This window comes from Dreissena polymorpha, chromosome 5 (assembly GCF_020536995.1).
Source record: "Dreissena polymorpha isolate Duluth1 chromosome 5, UMN_Dpol_1.0, whole genome shotgun sequence".
NCBI classification, from domain to species: Eukaryota; Metazoa; Mollusca; class Bivalvia; order Myida; family Dreissenidae; genus Dreissena; species Dreissena polymorpha.
Window position 1 is genome coordinate 93363446 of NC_068359.1, and position 15807 is coordinate 93379252.

Consider the following 15807-nt stretch of genomic DNA (forward strand, 5'->3'; position numbering starts at 1 on the left):
TTTATCGTAATTTCAAATTCTAGAAGAAATATGTCTTCATATTACTGTAGACATAATTGCAATTAGTAACATAATTTATTTATTTACAAAAAAGAACCAAATATAGGAAGAAATTTAGTGCACGGAGCTTTTCATACGATCTCGATTAATACATTACTTAATATATGTTTGTGTGAGTTAGGATTTGTTATGCCCCCACCTCTTTCAGAATGTATGTGTTTGTTTTGTTAATCTTTTTTGTTGTTGGGTTGTTGTTCTTGTTGTGTTTTGTATTTGTGTTGTTGTTTTTGTTCTGTTTTTGGGGAGGGGTATTTTTCATTTGTACGTCCGTCCCTTTATTAATATATTTTGGGTTTGTGTCGCACGTTATGCAAAAAGAAATGTTGCTAGAAGGACAAAACTAAGCTTTAACAAATTAACCACCGAGTTTAATTCCAAATGGGGTATCTTTTTCGTCTTCTCGACAAGTGAAGATTTTAGATAATGTGAATTCAAAGACATCTTTGTCCCACAACACATTTTATTTAAAAAGATAGTCCAGAAAAGTGCTCCAATATTAACATTTTTTTAAAAGAAAAATAGCAAATCAATCAATATTGACAAGTTGTTTAGGGGGGGGGGGTAGGGGGGGGGGGGGGGTTGCAGACAATATGTATTTTTGATACTTCCAAGATAATGTGGAAATTAATGGAATGTAAGAAATATCAATGACATTTATGATTAAGTTCGTAATATTACTATTACTTAAAAATATTATTATATAAAATGCTAATTAAGTCAATTTATTTTTATTAAAGCATTTATATTTAAAAGTTTATTTCAATGAAATATAATATTTGTTTTTTACTCATAGCAAAATTAAGTCAATAAGGTAATAGCTTTTCTTTCAATTTCAATAACGGTTCATTATAAAATAATATATTTCTATTTCCTGGAAATGGGACGTTCATATTGCAATTAAATTACATTCTCAACATAAACAAACAAAAAAATAGTGTGATAGTTATGGACATGTGTCCTATTGTTTAACTGGAATACAAATTCACAAAGTAATTTTGAAGCATAACAATATTGTGATCTATATAGGCTCACAGTGGAAGATTGTAATATTTTTGCAGTGGAAACTCAACGGAAAACACAAGATCTCTTCAAACCAAAGAAGTGTTATATAAACAGACTATTGTCCAGTTTTAATAATTTGTTTCACAAAACGCATTTCTTTCATTTCTACAATAGCCCGCGTTAATAGAAAACTAATACGTTAGATTGCAGCGGTTGTACATGCCCATCGGCTGACAGGTACGGATCTTATTTAGCAGGGGCTCACTGGGGCTATGCTGACTAACTACCAGACAAACCCATTACAGTGCAATGTTCATTGACCGATAAATAACGAAAGTGCGGAAATGATATCGATTCAAACAAAACTCATGATTTCATAAATGTGTGTGTCTAGTTGAAATGAGAACTTTTTAAGTTTATGCTATGTTCAAGTCCGGGTCTAATTTTCTTCGTTGTTAAAAAAATGGTAAACGCCAAATTAGTTTTCTGTTCAAAGAAAGATTAACGTGTAGCGATGAGAAAGAGTAAAATGATATTATTACGCCACTCTTTCACGTAATAATATCATTTTACTCTCAGAGCTAAAAAGTCATAATACGTACATTAGTCTAGTTTGACCCTTGTGTAGAACTATCTTCAACGGCGATAAACTCGTTACATTAATGGAAATGAAAGTGATTTAATTGCTCATTTAATTTGTTTGATATGCACCGGTATCAAGTGCAATGTGCGCGCTGTCTTTGTAATTACCGTGTAAGACGCCCCTTTGTTTATCTAATTTATTTGCTGACTTTGAAGCTTGCATGTGGTCTCGCGATATCTCGAGATCTATCGCGATCACGTTGACTAGAGATGATATATTATTAGCTAACATTAAGAAACTTTAATGGTTGTATCTTAATTAATTTCCTCATTGCACATATACAATTATATTAACTAACGATATTCTGTACATTTCGTACAATTCAGCCTAAACCAGCGACATTTTTGCTAAGATGACTTATATTCTAGCATACTTGAATATCTACCAAAACGGGGTTTTATTAATTAAAAACAAGATTGAAAGAATCACAAATAAAGGAATTTGGCGACAAGAATTTAGCTAGATGTCGGAAAAATGTCAGAGAGAACCTATTGAAAACATATTGAAAACAATACTAAACATTAAGAATAAAATTTAAGTAGTAATAGCATAGCAGCGACATAATACAAGAAGTAAAATACAGTCCTCTTTTGAATTATTTATATTATGAAACAGGTTGTTAGGATGTCTCGAAGAAGTTTTTTATCCCTACTGCCTTTTAGGGAGCTTGAGCCTGTCAGCGAGAGCAGTGAATTACTCTGTCTGTATCAGACACTCTCTGCTATGTGATCTTTGAGAATGAACTGATTTTCTGCGCACCTTTTCTCGTTATTCTGTAACTAGTGCGAATGGAATACGATTACAATACATTACACTGGCTATAAAAATTTGCTCATCTAATTGCGATCAGGCCGGTCGCTTTGCAAGAGAAACAAGTATGTAAGGTTGAACAAAATCACTGCATTTAAGAATACATGGAAACGATAATGCCAATAAGATATCGAGTGCAATGTTTGAGCTAACTATATAAGGCTGGACACTACTCAATTAAATTGATGCCAACAATCGTTTTTTTCGTATTGCTTACTTACATGTGTATACCTTTAATTTGTACAAAACCTGAAACATTCTATCGGGAATTCTGGAATGTGCGTGCTTAATCTTTTTAAGTGCACAATCATTTTCGAGAGAACAATCACCCACTGGCTTGTAAAAAAGTTTAAGCAGATCGAAGGAAAATAAATAAGGGATGATTTGAGCTGTTGTATTTATTTGTTATACATTGTAGTTATTATACCATTTTCTGAAATGAAAGGAACGGTGAAAATATGCCAATTCAAAAACCGTAATGAACTAATTAAATATCCGTAATTAAGTTTACATGTATTTTACATGTACTCCGTTATTTCTCAATATTTGCATAGGAACGTGATGGTGCATCCTATAAATCCTTATATTTCGAATTGTGAGCACTTCAGCTAGTAGGTAAATGTACATAATTATGATGCATAACTGTGTTCTACACTCAGATAAGATACTGGCCTAGTTTCTATATTTGAAGACCCTTCAGCCATGGAGACCGTCGGAATAATAGGCTGGTAAATATTTATCCTATTTATTGTTTCATCAAAGTTGTCGATATAAAAGTAAACATATAAAATCTAAATATGTAGTTAAAACGGTACAATTAAATGTTTCGCATGTACCATAAACAATACGTTTCTTTTCATATATAGTTGGCTTATCGCCATGCACAAACATTTTTGGCAAGATAGTATGGTCTTCTTTTTTAACAATCCATAAGTAAATATTGAAATTAAAAACACTAATAAAGAAAACATGGTTTATTAATAATAATCACAAGCAAAATGCTAAGCATGTAATTATATTTATAAATACTTCTGTATGTTTCAGTGGTTTGGTCGGTCAGAGCTGGGCGATCGTGTTCTCCACAGCCGGACATCCGGTGCGTATCTATGACAACGACCCGGGCAAGTTGCTATCTGGTACCCAGGCCATTTTGACTAAGATGGTGGAGCTGGAAACCAAAGGCGCACTCCGGGGAACCGTTAAGGCGGACAAGGCGTTCGGTCTCATAAAACCCGCGTACTCCATACAGGAGTGTGTGCGTGAAGCCGCATACGTCCAGGTTAAATATTCATTGAAATACCTTCAATGTATGCGAAATTGGGTCAAATAGGAAGCGTTGTATTCAGTTGGTTAACTGCTATTGTTGAAGTATAGCGCACATGTGAAGTTTGTTGAACGCATTTCCACAACATGGAATTGTTCGATAGTTGAATTGTGCTGTATTTAAACCGCCCACTACAATGTCTGTTCATGTCCTCTTTTGGATTGTTGTGGTTGTATTTAACAGTCTTCCCGTAAACATATGGCTTACATAAACTTTGAGACCGATGCTTCTGTCACTAAGGACACTAGTTAAACCACTGCTAACAATGAGACTTTTCTGCATCTTGTTAATAAACAAGTTCATCCCAGTTTTCTCATTCAATAACACATAAACCAATACGTACACCAGCAACACCATTTATAATCAAGTCAGATGTCAAAATAAGTTTAAATATGTGTATAACACATTACCAGTCCATATATTAAGATGTGTGTGTGTGTGCGTAATTAGGAGTGCGTCTTCGAAGATTTCACGCTCAAGCGGAAAGTCTTTGAAGAGGCAGAACGGTATGCGCCTGATGACGTCATGTTAGCCAGTTCCACGGGAAACATCTTCGCGTCTCGCCTGTCAGAAGGTCTTGGCAAGAAAACAAGAATCATCGTTGCTCATCCGGTAATGAGAACATTGTGATAATGGATAAATTGGACGATACCCTATCCGATTAACAAAAATACCATGCAATTACTAAATCATTAAATTAACGGTAATCGTAAATAACCTCTTTTCGGGCGTTAAACGGTAGAGTTTGTATTCTTTTGTATTGCTAAGTGTACGCAACTACAGCGTTAAGAGTAATTTGTTTTATATTTTATGAAAGCTTAACCCGCCGCATCTGGTGCCGCTGGTGGAAATCATTCCGGCTCCATGGACGGACGATGACGTCATTTCCGGCGCCCGGCGCTTATTACAGTCCGTCGGTCAGGAGCCAATCGTGGCGAAGAAAGAGACGGCTGGGTTCATCATCTGTCGCATACAGCACGCAATCACGGCCGAGTGCTTCAAGCTTATACGGGTATCCAAACAATAAATATGTCTGCCTTACGTTATGCTAGCCTAGAGCCTAGTAACAAAGGGTGACACATGGGGTCAGAAAGAGAGTGGCAAACGTGATGCAAGACTTTCTGCATCCGTTTGGGAGAATAACCGGTATTATTTGTGGATATCTCTTGAACATCAATTTAACACAACCTGGACAGGAAACCAAGTTTCAAATTGGAAGGCGGAAGTCAGGATACACTGAGCAGTTTGAATGAATGTTTTATCAATAATGTATACATTACAATATAATAAAACAAACCTGCGCTAAAACATTATTTAAAACTTACTTGCAGGATGAGGTGGTCAGTGTAGCTGACCTTGACAAGCTGATGCCTCACGGACTGGGTCTGCGTTACGCCTTCCTCGGTGCCCTGGAGACCTCGTACCTGAACGCCAACGGTAAGTGGCGTCCCGACGTGTTGGGTGTTTTAGTTACGCTTTGATTCGTGTCATTGCCATTATTTGAATCGGTAAATTAATGCGTATCGTTATCGTAGCTGCGTATGGATGGGTGTCGGTTTTTATTTGCACGATGGTGCGGTCCGTTATCGTAGAGGCGCACAGATGTGAGTGATAATTGAAGTTGCGCATTGGACACTGTCGGTATCATCGTACATAACTGATGTATGTGTAAGGATATCGTTGTGGTGCATTGATGCATATCGGTATCGTAGTGGCGCAGTGATGCATATAGTATGACGCCTTGATAAATGTATGTATGGAAGTGGCGCTTTGATGTATTTGGGTATTGTAATTGCGCCATGAAGAATGTGGGTATAGTATTTACGCCTTAATGCGTGTGGGTGTCGTAGTTGCGCCTTGATGTATATGGGTATCGTAGTGGTGCCTTGATGTATGTGGGTATCGTAGTGGTGCCTTGATGTATATGGGTATCGTAGTGGTGCCTTGATGTATATGGGTATCGTAGTGGTGCCTTGATGTATATGGGTATCGTAGTGGTGCCTTGATGTATATGGGTATCGTAGTGGTGCCTTGATGTATATGGGTATCGTAGTGGTGCCTTGATGTATATGGGTATCGTAGTGGTGCCTTGATGTATGTGGGTATCGTAGTGGTGCCTTGATGTATGTGGGTATCGTAGTGGTGCCTTGATGTATATGGGTATCGTAGTGGTGCCTTGATGTATATGGGTATCGTACTGGTGCCTTGATGTATATGGGTATCGTAGTGGTGCCTTGATGTATGTGGGTATCGTAGTGGTGCCTTGATGTATATGGGTATCGTAGTGGTGCCTTGATGTATATGGGTATCGTAGTGGTGCCTTGATGTATGTGGGTATCGTAGTGGTGCCTTGATGTATGTGGGTATCGTAGTGGTGCCTTGATGTATGTGGGTATCGTAGTGGTGCCTTGATGTATATGGGTATCGTAGTGGTGCCTTGATGTATGTGGGTATCGTAGTGGTGCCTTGATGTATATGGGTATCGTAGTGGTGCCTTGATGTATATGGGTATCGTAGTGGTGCCTTGATGTATATGGGTATCGTAGTGGTGCCTTGATGTATATGGGTATCGTAGTGGTGCCTTGATGTATATGGGTATCGTAGTGGTGCCTTGATGTATATGGGTATCGTAGTGGTGCCTTGATGTATATGGGTATCGTAGTGGTGCCTTGATGTATGTGGTATCGTAGTGGTGCCTTGATGTATGTGGGTATCGTAGTGGTGCCTTGATGTATGTGGGTATCGTAGTGGTGCCTTGATGTATGTGGGTATCGTAGTGGTGCCTTGATGTATGTGGGTATCGTAGTGGTGCCTTGATGTATATGGGTATCGTAGTGGTGCCTTGATGTATATGGGTATCGTAGTGGTGCCTTGATGTATATGGGTATCGTAGTGGCTGCCTTGATGTATATGGGTATCGTAGTGGTGCCTTGATGTATATGGGTATCGTAGCTGGTGCCTTGATGTATATGGGTATCGTAGTGGTGCCTTGATGTATATGGGTATCGTAGTGGTGCCTTGATGTATATGGGTATCGTAGTGGTGCCTTGATGTATATGGGTATCGTAGTGGTGCCTTGATGTATATGGGTATCGTAGTGGTGCCTTGATGTATATGGGTATCGTAGTGGTGCCTTGATGTATATGGGTATCGTAGTGGTGCCTTGATGTATATGGGTATCGTAGTGGTGCCTTGATGTATGTGGGTATCGTAGTGGTGCCTTGATGTATATGGGTATCGTAGTGGTGCCTTGATGTATGTGGGTATCGTAGTGGTGCCTTGATGTATGTGGGTATCGTAGTGGTGCCTTGATGTATATGGGTATCGTAGTGGTGCCTTGATGTATGTGGGTATCGTAGTGGTGCCTTGATGTATATGGGTATCGTAGTGGTGCCTTGATGTATATGGGTATCGTAGTGGTGCCTTGATGTATATGGGTATCGTAGTGGTGCCTTGATGTATGTGGGTATCGTAGTGGTGCCTTGATGTATATGGGTATCGTAGTGGTGCCTTGATGTATATGGGTATCGTAGTGGTGCCTTGATGTATATGGGTATCGTAGTGGTGCCTTGATGTATGTGGGTATCGTAGTGGTGCCTTGATGTATATGGGTATCGTAGTGGCGCCTTGATGTATATGGGTATCGTAGTGGTGCCTTGATGTATATGGGTATCGTAGTGGCGCCTTGATGTATATGGGTATCGTAGTGGTGCCTTGATGTATATGGGTATCGTAGTTGCGCCTTGATGTATATGGGTATCGTAGTGGTGCCTTGATGTATGTGGGTATCGTAGTGGTGCCTTGATGTATGTGGGTATCGTAGTGGTGCCTTGATGTATATGGGTATCGTAGTGGCGCCTTGATGTATATGGGTATCGTAGTGGTGCCTTGATGTATGTGGGTATCGTAGTGGTGCCTTGATGTATGTGGGTATCGTAGTGGCGCCTTGATGTATATGGGTATCGTAGTGGTGCCTTGATGTATGTGGGTATCGTAGTGGTGCCTTGATGTATATGGGTATCGTAGTGGTGCCTTGATGTATATGGGTATCGTAGTGGTGCCTTGATGTATATGGGTATCGTAGTGGTGCCGTATGTGGGTATCGTAGTGGTGCCTTGATGTATATGGGTATCGTAGTGGTGCCTTGATGTATATGGGTATCGTACTGGTGCCTTGATGTATATGGGTATCGTAGTGGTGCCTTGATGTATATGGGTATCGTAGTGGTGCCTTGATGTATGTGGGTATCGTAGTGGTGCCTTGATGTATATGGGTATCGTAGTGGTGCCTTGATGTATATGGGTATCGTAGTGGTGCCTTGATGTATGTGGGTATCGTAGTGGTGCCTTGATGTATATGGGTATCGTAGTGGTGCCTTGATGTATATGGGTATCGTAGTGGCGCCGTATGTGGGTATCGTAGTGGTGCCTTGATGTATATGGGTATCGTAGTGGTGCCTTGATGTATGTGGGTATCGTAGTGGTGCCTTGATGTATGTGGGTATCGTAGTGGTGCCTTGATGTATGTGGGTATCGTACTGGTGCCTTGATGTATATGGGTATCGTAGTGGTGCCTTGATGTATGTGGGTATCGTAGTGGTGCCTTGATGTATGTGGGTATCGTAGTGGTGCCTTGATGTATATGGGTATCGTAGTGGCGCCTTGATGTATATGGGTATCGTAGTGGTGCCTTGATGTATATGGGTATCGTAGTTGCGCCTTGATGTATATGGGTATCGTAGTGGTGCCTTGATGTATGTGGGTATTGTAATTGCGCCTTGAATATGTGGCTATCGTAGTTGTTCTTTGATGTGCTTGGTATCGTACTTACAACCCCCTCCCTCGATATATGTGGGTATCGTAGTGGCAACATGTTATGTGTGTATATTGTAGTGGCGCCTTGATGTAGGTTGATGTCATAGTGGCGTATTGATGTATGTGGGTATTGTTGTGTCTCCTTGATGATGTATGTTGGTGACGCATTGATATATGTTGGTTGAGTAGTGGCGCCTCGAGGGTATTGTTGTGGCGCATTGCTGTGCGTATCAAAGTGGCGCCTTAATGTGGGTATCGTAGTGACTCATTGATGTTTGTGGGTATCGTAATGACGCCTTGATGTATGTGGTTATCGTAGTGACGCCTAGATGTTTGCGGTTATTGTTTTGACGCCTTGATGTGTGTGGGTATCGTAGTGACGCCTAAATGTACGTGGGTGTCGTAGTGGGGCATTGATGTATTTGATGTATTAGGATATCTAAATATTCTATTATATTAGTTGAGGCGTTATTGAATTTTATATTTGTAGGCCTTAAGCATTTCTGCTCATTGTATGGGGACTCAATCTATGAACTACAAAATCAGTCCGGACCGCCAATCAAGCTAGAAGGCGCAACGCTGGATATCATTCAGCAGCAAATTGAGGAACGAATCCCATTGGATAAAATCGAAGAGCGCAGAAAATGGCGTGATGAACGCTTGGCGGAACTTTTCAAATTGAAACATAAATAAATGTTTTCATTTTCATGCAGCGCACAGGTACAACAAGCATATGCATATTACAACTTACAAAATAAAAAATTTGTTAATGTTTACTTACAAGATGTTGCATGCATGTTCTTGTACAGACTTTCACAGTCACTCTTTCTATCAGAGTCACTCAAATAACAGTTTTCATGTGAAACTAAAAAAATTCTGAACAGAGAACTCCATTACAGCGTCAAGAAAAAGGTGTATTTCAAATATACACCAGGCAATTGAAGTTTGATAAAGGCCATCATCAGAAGCTTTAGCTAAATATCAGCAGTCGAACAGCGGTATAACAATCTGAAAAAGATGTACGTCTGAATTTATGTTAACATCTATCGACTTGAATGAGATCCAGTAGGTGCAAATTGTATACATTTTGTCGAACAAGAGAACGGCTCCATGTTTTCAAGATTTGCTAAATCCATGTTTATTCACTCTTTAAATAAAAAACAAAAATGTCTACCGATGCTCATGTATATGCTGACAAACTGTGAGGCAAACCAACAAGCAAAATGTTTTCCTACCTCATGTCGTATGGGTACATATTATGGGGAAATTTCAACTGTGTAAATAACGCATTGTAAGAACATAAGTTCTGTGTAAACCTTTTTGTCGAATAACGTCGCAAATACAAAACGCGTTCGTTTAAAAAGAACGATTAGAAGATTTGAATAGAAACCTTCCTAGTAGCCGACTGCTTTTTATTTTTGCGTTTACGACTTCGTACGATTGTTTCTACTGGTAGTTAATACATTTCCTTGTATAGTTTCTTGCTAAAATCCAATTGGTATTTACATGTCAATACGTATAAAATGGAAATTTATTCATGACATTGTGATTGCTGTGTAAATGTAACCCAATACTCTAAACTGATATCTACATATCAGTTTTCAAACAAAGTTTTGAGGTTTTTACCTATCGTAAGTTCAGTTGACAACTTAACATTTTCATTCCAATCTGCGAATACTGAAATTAAACAACATTTATCGATAACAAGTATTATCATTCTTGTGATTTTTTTTGGTTTTATTAGTAAAAAAATCATTAACACTCATACAATTAATGAAGCGGTAAACGTTCAGTAATGTTCATTATGTACACATATGGATTGGATAAATAACAAATGAAAGAAGGTGAATTAATGGAAAACAAGATTTTTTTGGTCTGTGCAACGTTGAAATATGCGCATATGTAGCTACTTACCGGTAAATTATGAACCCGCTTAGTTTTAATAATACGCAGACATTTGTTGATATAACGGGTGGCCATTTAGGTCAAGTGGCCGTTTAAATGACCATGTTTAATTAAAAAACTGTCAAATCAAAAGAACAACCTGAATGAACTTTGTTCAAAATAAACCAGGTTATCAAAAACAAATCAAACAAATTTAATTTTGTTCCCGAGTTTCCGAGGATTAAACAATCCAAACACTTAATTACCATGACACAGCCTACCGCTTACTAAATCTTAAAGATACGATGAATCGCATTTTTAAATTGATTTTCATTTATACAAATTACATGTTCACTCAAGCTACTGAAACAGTATTTCAATGCAACAAGTTTTTGCTAAAGAGCAGCAAAAATGCAGCATTGATATATTGTTGACGATGCGTTTTTTTATTTACAATAATTAAAGAACGTGCAACAAGAGCTTTAAAAAATTAGCTATCTTAGATGTTTGTAATGTAGGCCTCGGAGAGACTGTTTCATTACACATCTAAATGTTAAGCTCTTTGTCTACATGAAATCACTGGCATATCAACGCAAACCTTTGAAAAGGACGTACATGACGAGAAGTGGCATACAATTATAATCTGTCAAAATACAGATTTAAGTTGTTTCATCTGGTTCTCGTAATCATTTTTTAAGTGAAGACTTTGTTTTATTTAAATCTCAAGTGAAAATCATATGTAGTAAAACCTTTGGAACTAAATTATTCGAATATGAAAATAATACATACATACATTAATCCTAACGTAATACACATGCTGGTAAAGATAAATGTTGCACTTGATATGTGATGTTATATTCCAAGTTTCAATTCATATATATGTTCTTTCTTTTAAACTAGCTTCACCTTTACAATATAAAAAAGTGAAACTTGGTGCTAAAGAGGAATTACTCGACCAAAACAGAGAGTTGGAGAACAGATGGTTTATAGACCTGAGGGAGCAGTAGATGACATAGTTATGTCATAATTACTTACTTCGAAGACGGCGCATTTTGAATTTTTAACAGGAATAATCATCACTTTTACATTTCAAAAGTGAGCGATCACCAATTTTATTGGCGTATGAAGTTACCCTGGGGTGACTTCAAGCCGACCGGGTGAATAGAAGTCGCCCCAGGGGCAAGTTGGAAGCATATGACTTATATGTTGGTAGCCAATTATTCACGGCCTACACAAGTCATTTAAATGTATTTGGTGCAGTCAATGAAACACACAAGGCCTTTTGTAAAGGATTGTTCGTAAAGTTTATTGCTGACATAATAAAAATAGGACAGAGTTGTATAAGATAAGATATTAATAAAACAAATGCAAGTAATACATATAAATCACAGACTTAAGATTATATCACAGAAATACTCTTCATTGCGCATTTTAGATGTGCAACAATTAAGACAATTAATACAAATCATACAGTGTTTCAAACACATAGACATCACATACCACACAATAAAATGAAGTACATTTGCATAAGTCCAAATTTGGTAAGGTTAAACTGAGTTTGAAAGTTTGTGTGTGGTATGTGAATAATCTTCCAAAATAACTTTATAAGTAAACAAGTATGTTTGGTAGTAGACAACTGCATGTTAAGATTATGTCTACCAAGGCAGTCCATACAAGTCCATGCAGGATTGTGTCATATAAAATAAACGCAAGATTGCGTCATATTAAATCCATGCAAGATTGCGTTATATTTGTTCATTGGTCATGTTTACAAGTGCAATTGTTTAGTTATTTATTTGTTGTAGTAGAGATTCACATTAAAAGACATTGTAAATATTACTACATATGCCACAAAAAAGACAATCAGTATGATCCTTTTGCATTACAGAAGCAAGAAGATCATACAATTCAAAACAATGTCATGCGGATTAAACCTAATTGTACTGTTATTTTATAAGAATATTATTATCACAGAAAATTCATTATCCCTAACTGAATTGCAGTAGAGAGTAAGTCATATATTACACACAAAAGATACAGATCGAAAAAGGTCTAATATATGAAGTCACGGGTTCGAATGGGTGCCGGACTAACTTTCACCATCCCTTTCAGAGAGGGCACTGGACTCGGCACCGGACTCGGCGAGGGAAGGTGTGGGCTCACTGAGCGAGGCATAGGGCTGGTGATGTAGTCACCGTGGTACAGGTCCCTTCCCACAGGTGGCAGGGGACTACCACCGTCAGAGGGAGAGGATCCATGCAGCATGGGGGAGCCCGAACCTCGCGATGGACTGGGGCTTCTACGTCGGCTCACAGCAGAGTGTTCGCGTGGATCCAGATAGAGGGCCGATCCATTAGCGGATGGTGGTGGAGACAAGGTGGCCATGTAACCATGAAATCCTTGGAACGCCGTCTTGGCTGGCATCGGTTGCTCAGGGCCAGGCATGTTCAATGAGAATGCTGAGAGAGGGCGTTGATCACTTGTCAGCGGGGTCAGATTGGTGGCTGAGGGTGGTGTCCCCTTGCTGAAGTCCATGCTGGTGAATGTGTCGTCCTTGAACAGTGTGTTTTCCTCTGGCTTCCCGCTTGGGTACAGCGTGCCTTTGAAAACGTCTGAAACAAAAGAAAAGGTGGAGGCTTAATGGTTATACATGAGATCTTTCGGGATGCAAATATAACAATTTCCAACATAATAGTAATCTATTGGGATGCAAATATAACATTTTCAAAATAATTCTAAAGAATATTTTTACATACATTTGTGCAATACTAAACAATTCCAAAGTCTGATTAAATAGCAATAACTTGAGTATTTTACCAAGCTGAAATGTAAAAAAGCAAAAATTGTTATATTATTGCAGGGTCTTGGTTTGAACCTTATTATCTTTAACATTATTGTATGGTATTTTTTGTAATTTTAGTCTCTTACCGTTAGTTTTGTTCTTGGGCTTGATGCAGCACACCCACACAAGAACCACCACTATTGCTATGGCAACCAAACAGCTCAGAACGATAACTGCAATCAGCCAGGGCGCCATGCTTTCTTTCACAGGAGACTCCGGCTGTGGAGAGTACAGAAGATCATGCGGTTATAATGTATTAATATAATATTAATACATAACAATAACTGTTTGTATTGTTGCATAAGGTTCTCTCTAATGGTCAAGATTTAACAGACAGAGAATGAGAGCATAGCTAGACTTCCAGCATTTGAAAATCTTCTTTGTGAACAAATTCTGGGACAATTTTGAAAACATGATAGGTCATTATTTTCTAAAAATTAATGAATCTTTCAACAGTATGTGTACGCAATCTGATGAAAAAGCTTGAAATTTACAAAAATAAACTGAGAGTTATTCCCACATACATCTTTGACACAGACATAAAGCTTGGGCCAGGAAAACCTTTGGGAAAGTCTGGTCAACACTCAGACCTTTAAAAGTGTTTTTCAGTGTTATACAGAAAGAAAGTACCAGAATAAAATGCTTATTCCAGAAATCGGTAACTACCCAACTATATTCAGTTATTGGGGTAATAGGCTTTATAGACTATAATCATTATCTAAATAATTTTTTCAACTCCACAACAGATGTGTCCAAGGTGAGGCTTGAATTCACACTCTTATATGCTGTAGAATAATAATAAGCCACCTACTATTTCTCCACATTTGACTCCATACAATGTCTCCCCATTGACAGTCAGGTAGGGTGCAAGTTCAAGATTGTTGCCGTTGAAACTGTACTCAGTTTTGTTGTGGATGCTCTCACATAGGGCGTATGCAGTCGTGTTGATTGTGCTGACGTTACCAGCAATCACAAAGGAAACAACTATGCTTCCTAAAACACAAGACGAAAACAGGTGTCTTTCATATTTTGGTTTTGTGACATTGCTTATGGTTTTTAACTCTGAAGAAATGCTTTAAATAATTGATTAAACTAACAATGGGTCATTCATTTAGTGCCAAAAGAAATCGATAATTAAACTGGAATTAAAGCACATTTTATATAAGGCATAGTCTGACAAACGGGCCAGCTAGTATGCAATATGATTTCCAGACTAAATATAAAACCACAAACTTAAAACAATACATCAATACTACTACCAAGATTCCAATGTGACACACCTTCATACACGTTTCCAGAAGACAACATGACATCAGGCCACATGTGGGCAAACTCGTTAAGGATCATCTGTTCAAACTCCCTCTGCTTTGCCTCTGTGGGCAGCACAGTTTTGAAGTCTGCCTCAAATTTCACCTGGAAATTTATAACTTATGTTAAAGGCTGATGGACAGCAACATTTCAAAGGAGGGTGTCCTCCGATGGTAAACTGTGTCAGTTAACATTACAAAGCATCATAATATTACAAGAACATTCAAAGAGAAACAAGTTTTCAGAACAGAAAAATTATTTATTTTCTTTCGGTCAACATTTACATGATAATTGCTTGTTTTCATTGTTAAGATATTGTAATTTAAATAAATTATTGTAATTAAAAAAATATTTTTAATGAGAGGAAATACGTTGGAACTATCTTAACAAATGACTTAACTATCAGATTTTAAACATTTAAGATTTTCAAACCTTAAAAGCATGCATAAAAAATTAACATCGGCAATACATTATGGGTTAATTTTAAAATGCCAATTCACCTTCACTTCTTTGTCATCTTCAGGCGTTACACCAGCATGATTGGCACTCATGACCTCCAACTTAAGGTCAAGGGTCAAGTCAAAGTCCGCTGGATCTGATACAACACGGAACTGCAGATAGTAGACACCAAACCCTGTCATTGTAAGGTTAGGGAATGATGCCTGACCTGAGAAAGGGTCAAAGGTCGTTGCCATGGCACCCTCAAGGTCAGTGTATTGTGAAGTGGCCAGCATGCTTACTTCGACTGTCCATTGGTGATCCTTAAATAGATTTTTTGCAAATAAAAAAATATGCATTGTTTATAATTTAAAAAATCATTTAACACCATATTGTGCAGAACAATGCCAGCATGGATGAAGTTTATTCAGTATTTAATTGACTTCAGTAAACCAAACATATTTTTACAGGCATGTCAAACATTAAATGCAATGCTTTCTTAATGGCTAAACGCTTGAATAATATCATGTTGACTGACAAATTATCTACTCCATGAAAATACACATGAACTTCATTGAACATTAAAAAAAAACATTAAACATTTGTTGAAAACACAAATCAAAAACACACTTGCATTCATAAACCAAATTTTATATATACAATGGATACAGATCTGATGGTT

General features: G+C 37.9%; 2 protein-coding genes across 3 annotated transcripts in view; one reads left to right on the plus strand and one right to left on the minus strand.

Annotated features, from left to right (window-relative positions):
- Positions 1-3127: 3127 nt before the first annotated feature.
- Positions 3128-10371, plus strand: LOC127831939 (lambda-crystallin-like). Of its 2 annotated transcripts, XM_052357025.1 has the most exons (6): positions 3137-3243; positions 3560-3794; positions 4290-4451; positions 4657-4851; positions 5171-5276; positions 9144-10371. In XM_052357025.1, the coding sequence occupies exons 1-6, from the start codon at positions 3218-3220 to the stop codon at positions 9344-9346; spliced, it is 927 nt and encodes a 308-aa protein (XP_052212985.1). In that variant the 5' UTR covers positions 3137-3217; the 3' UTR covers positions 9347-10371. The 2 variants fall into 2 exon arrangements, with proteins under 2 accessions (XP_052212986.1, XP_052212985.1); XM_052357026.1 differs by lacking the exon at positions 4290-4451 and having other exon boundaries at positions 3128-3243.
- A 1456-nt stretch (positions 10372-11827) lies between these two features.
- The window catches only part of LOC127882055 (fibrocystin-L-like), a 38543-nt gene continuing 34563 nt past the window's right edge, over positions 11828-15807 (minus strand). Inside the window, exons 49-53 of the mRNA XM_052430456.1 lie at positions 15188-15448; positions 14660-14792; positions 14191-14372; positions 13466-13598; positions 11828-13149 (exon numbers count right to left, since the gene is read on the minus strand). Of these exons, the coding sequence (XP_052286416.1) occupies positions 12590-13149; positions 13466-13598; positions 14191-14372; positions 14660-14792; positions 15188-15448 (1269 nt within the window). The 3' untranslated portion in view covers positions 11828-12589. The remainder of the gene's footprint in view (positions 13150-13465; positions 13599-14190; positions 14373-14659; positions 14793-15187; positions 15449-15807) is intronic.

Excerpts from the sequence above, each read along its gene's own strand:
- LOC127831939 (XM_052357025.1), top strand. The coding sequence starts at position 3,218 with ATGGAGACCGTCGGAATAATAGGCTG. Across the intron at positions 4,452-4,656 it reads GAATCATCGTTGCTCATCCG|CTTAACCCGCCGCATCTGGT; the intron begins GTAATGAGAACA and ends ATTTTATGAAAG. Across the intron at positions 5,277-9,143 it reads CTCGTACCTGAACGCCAACG|GCCTTAAGCATTTCTGCTCA; the intron begins GTAAGTGGCGTC and ends TTATATTTGTAG.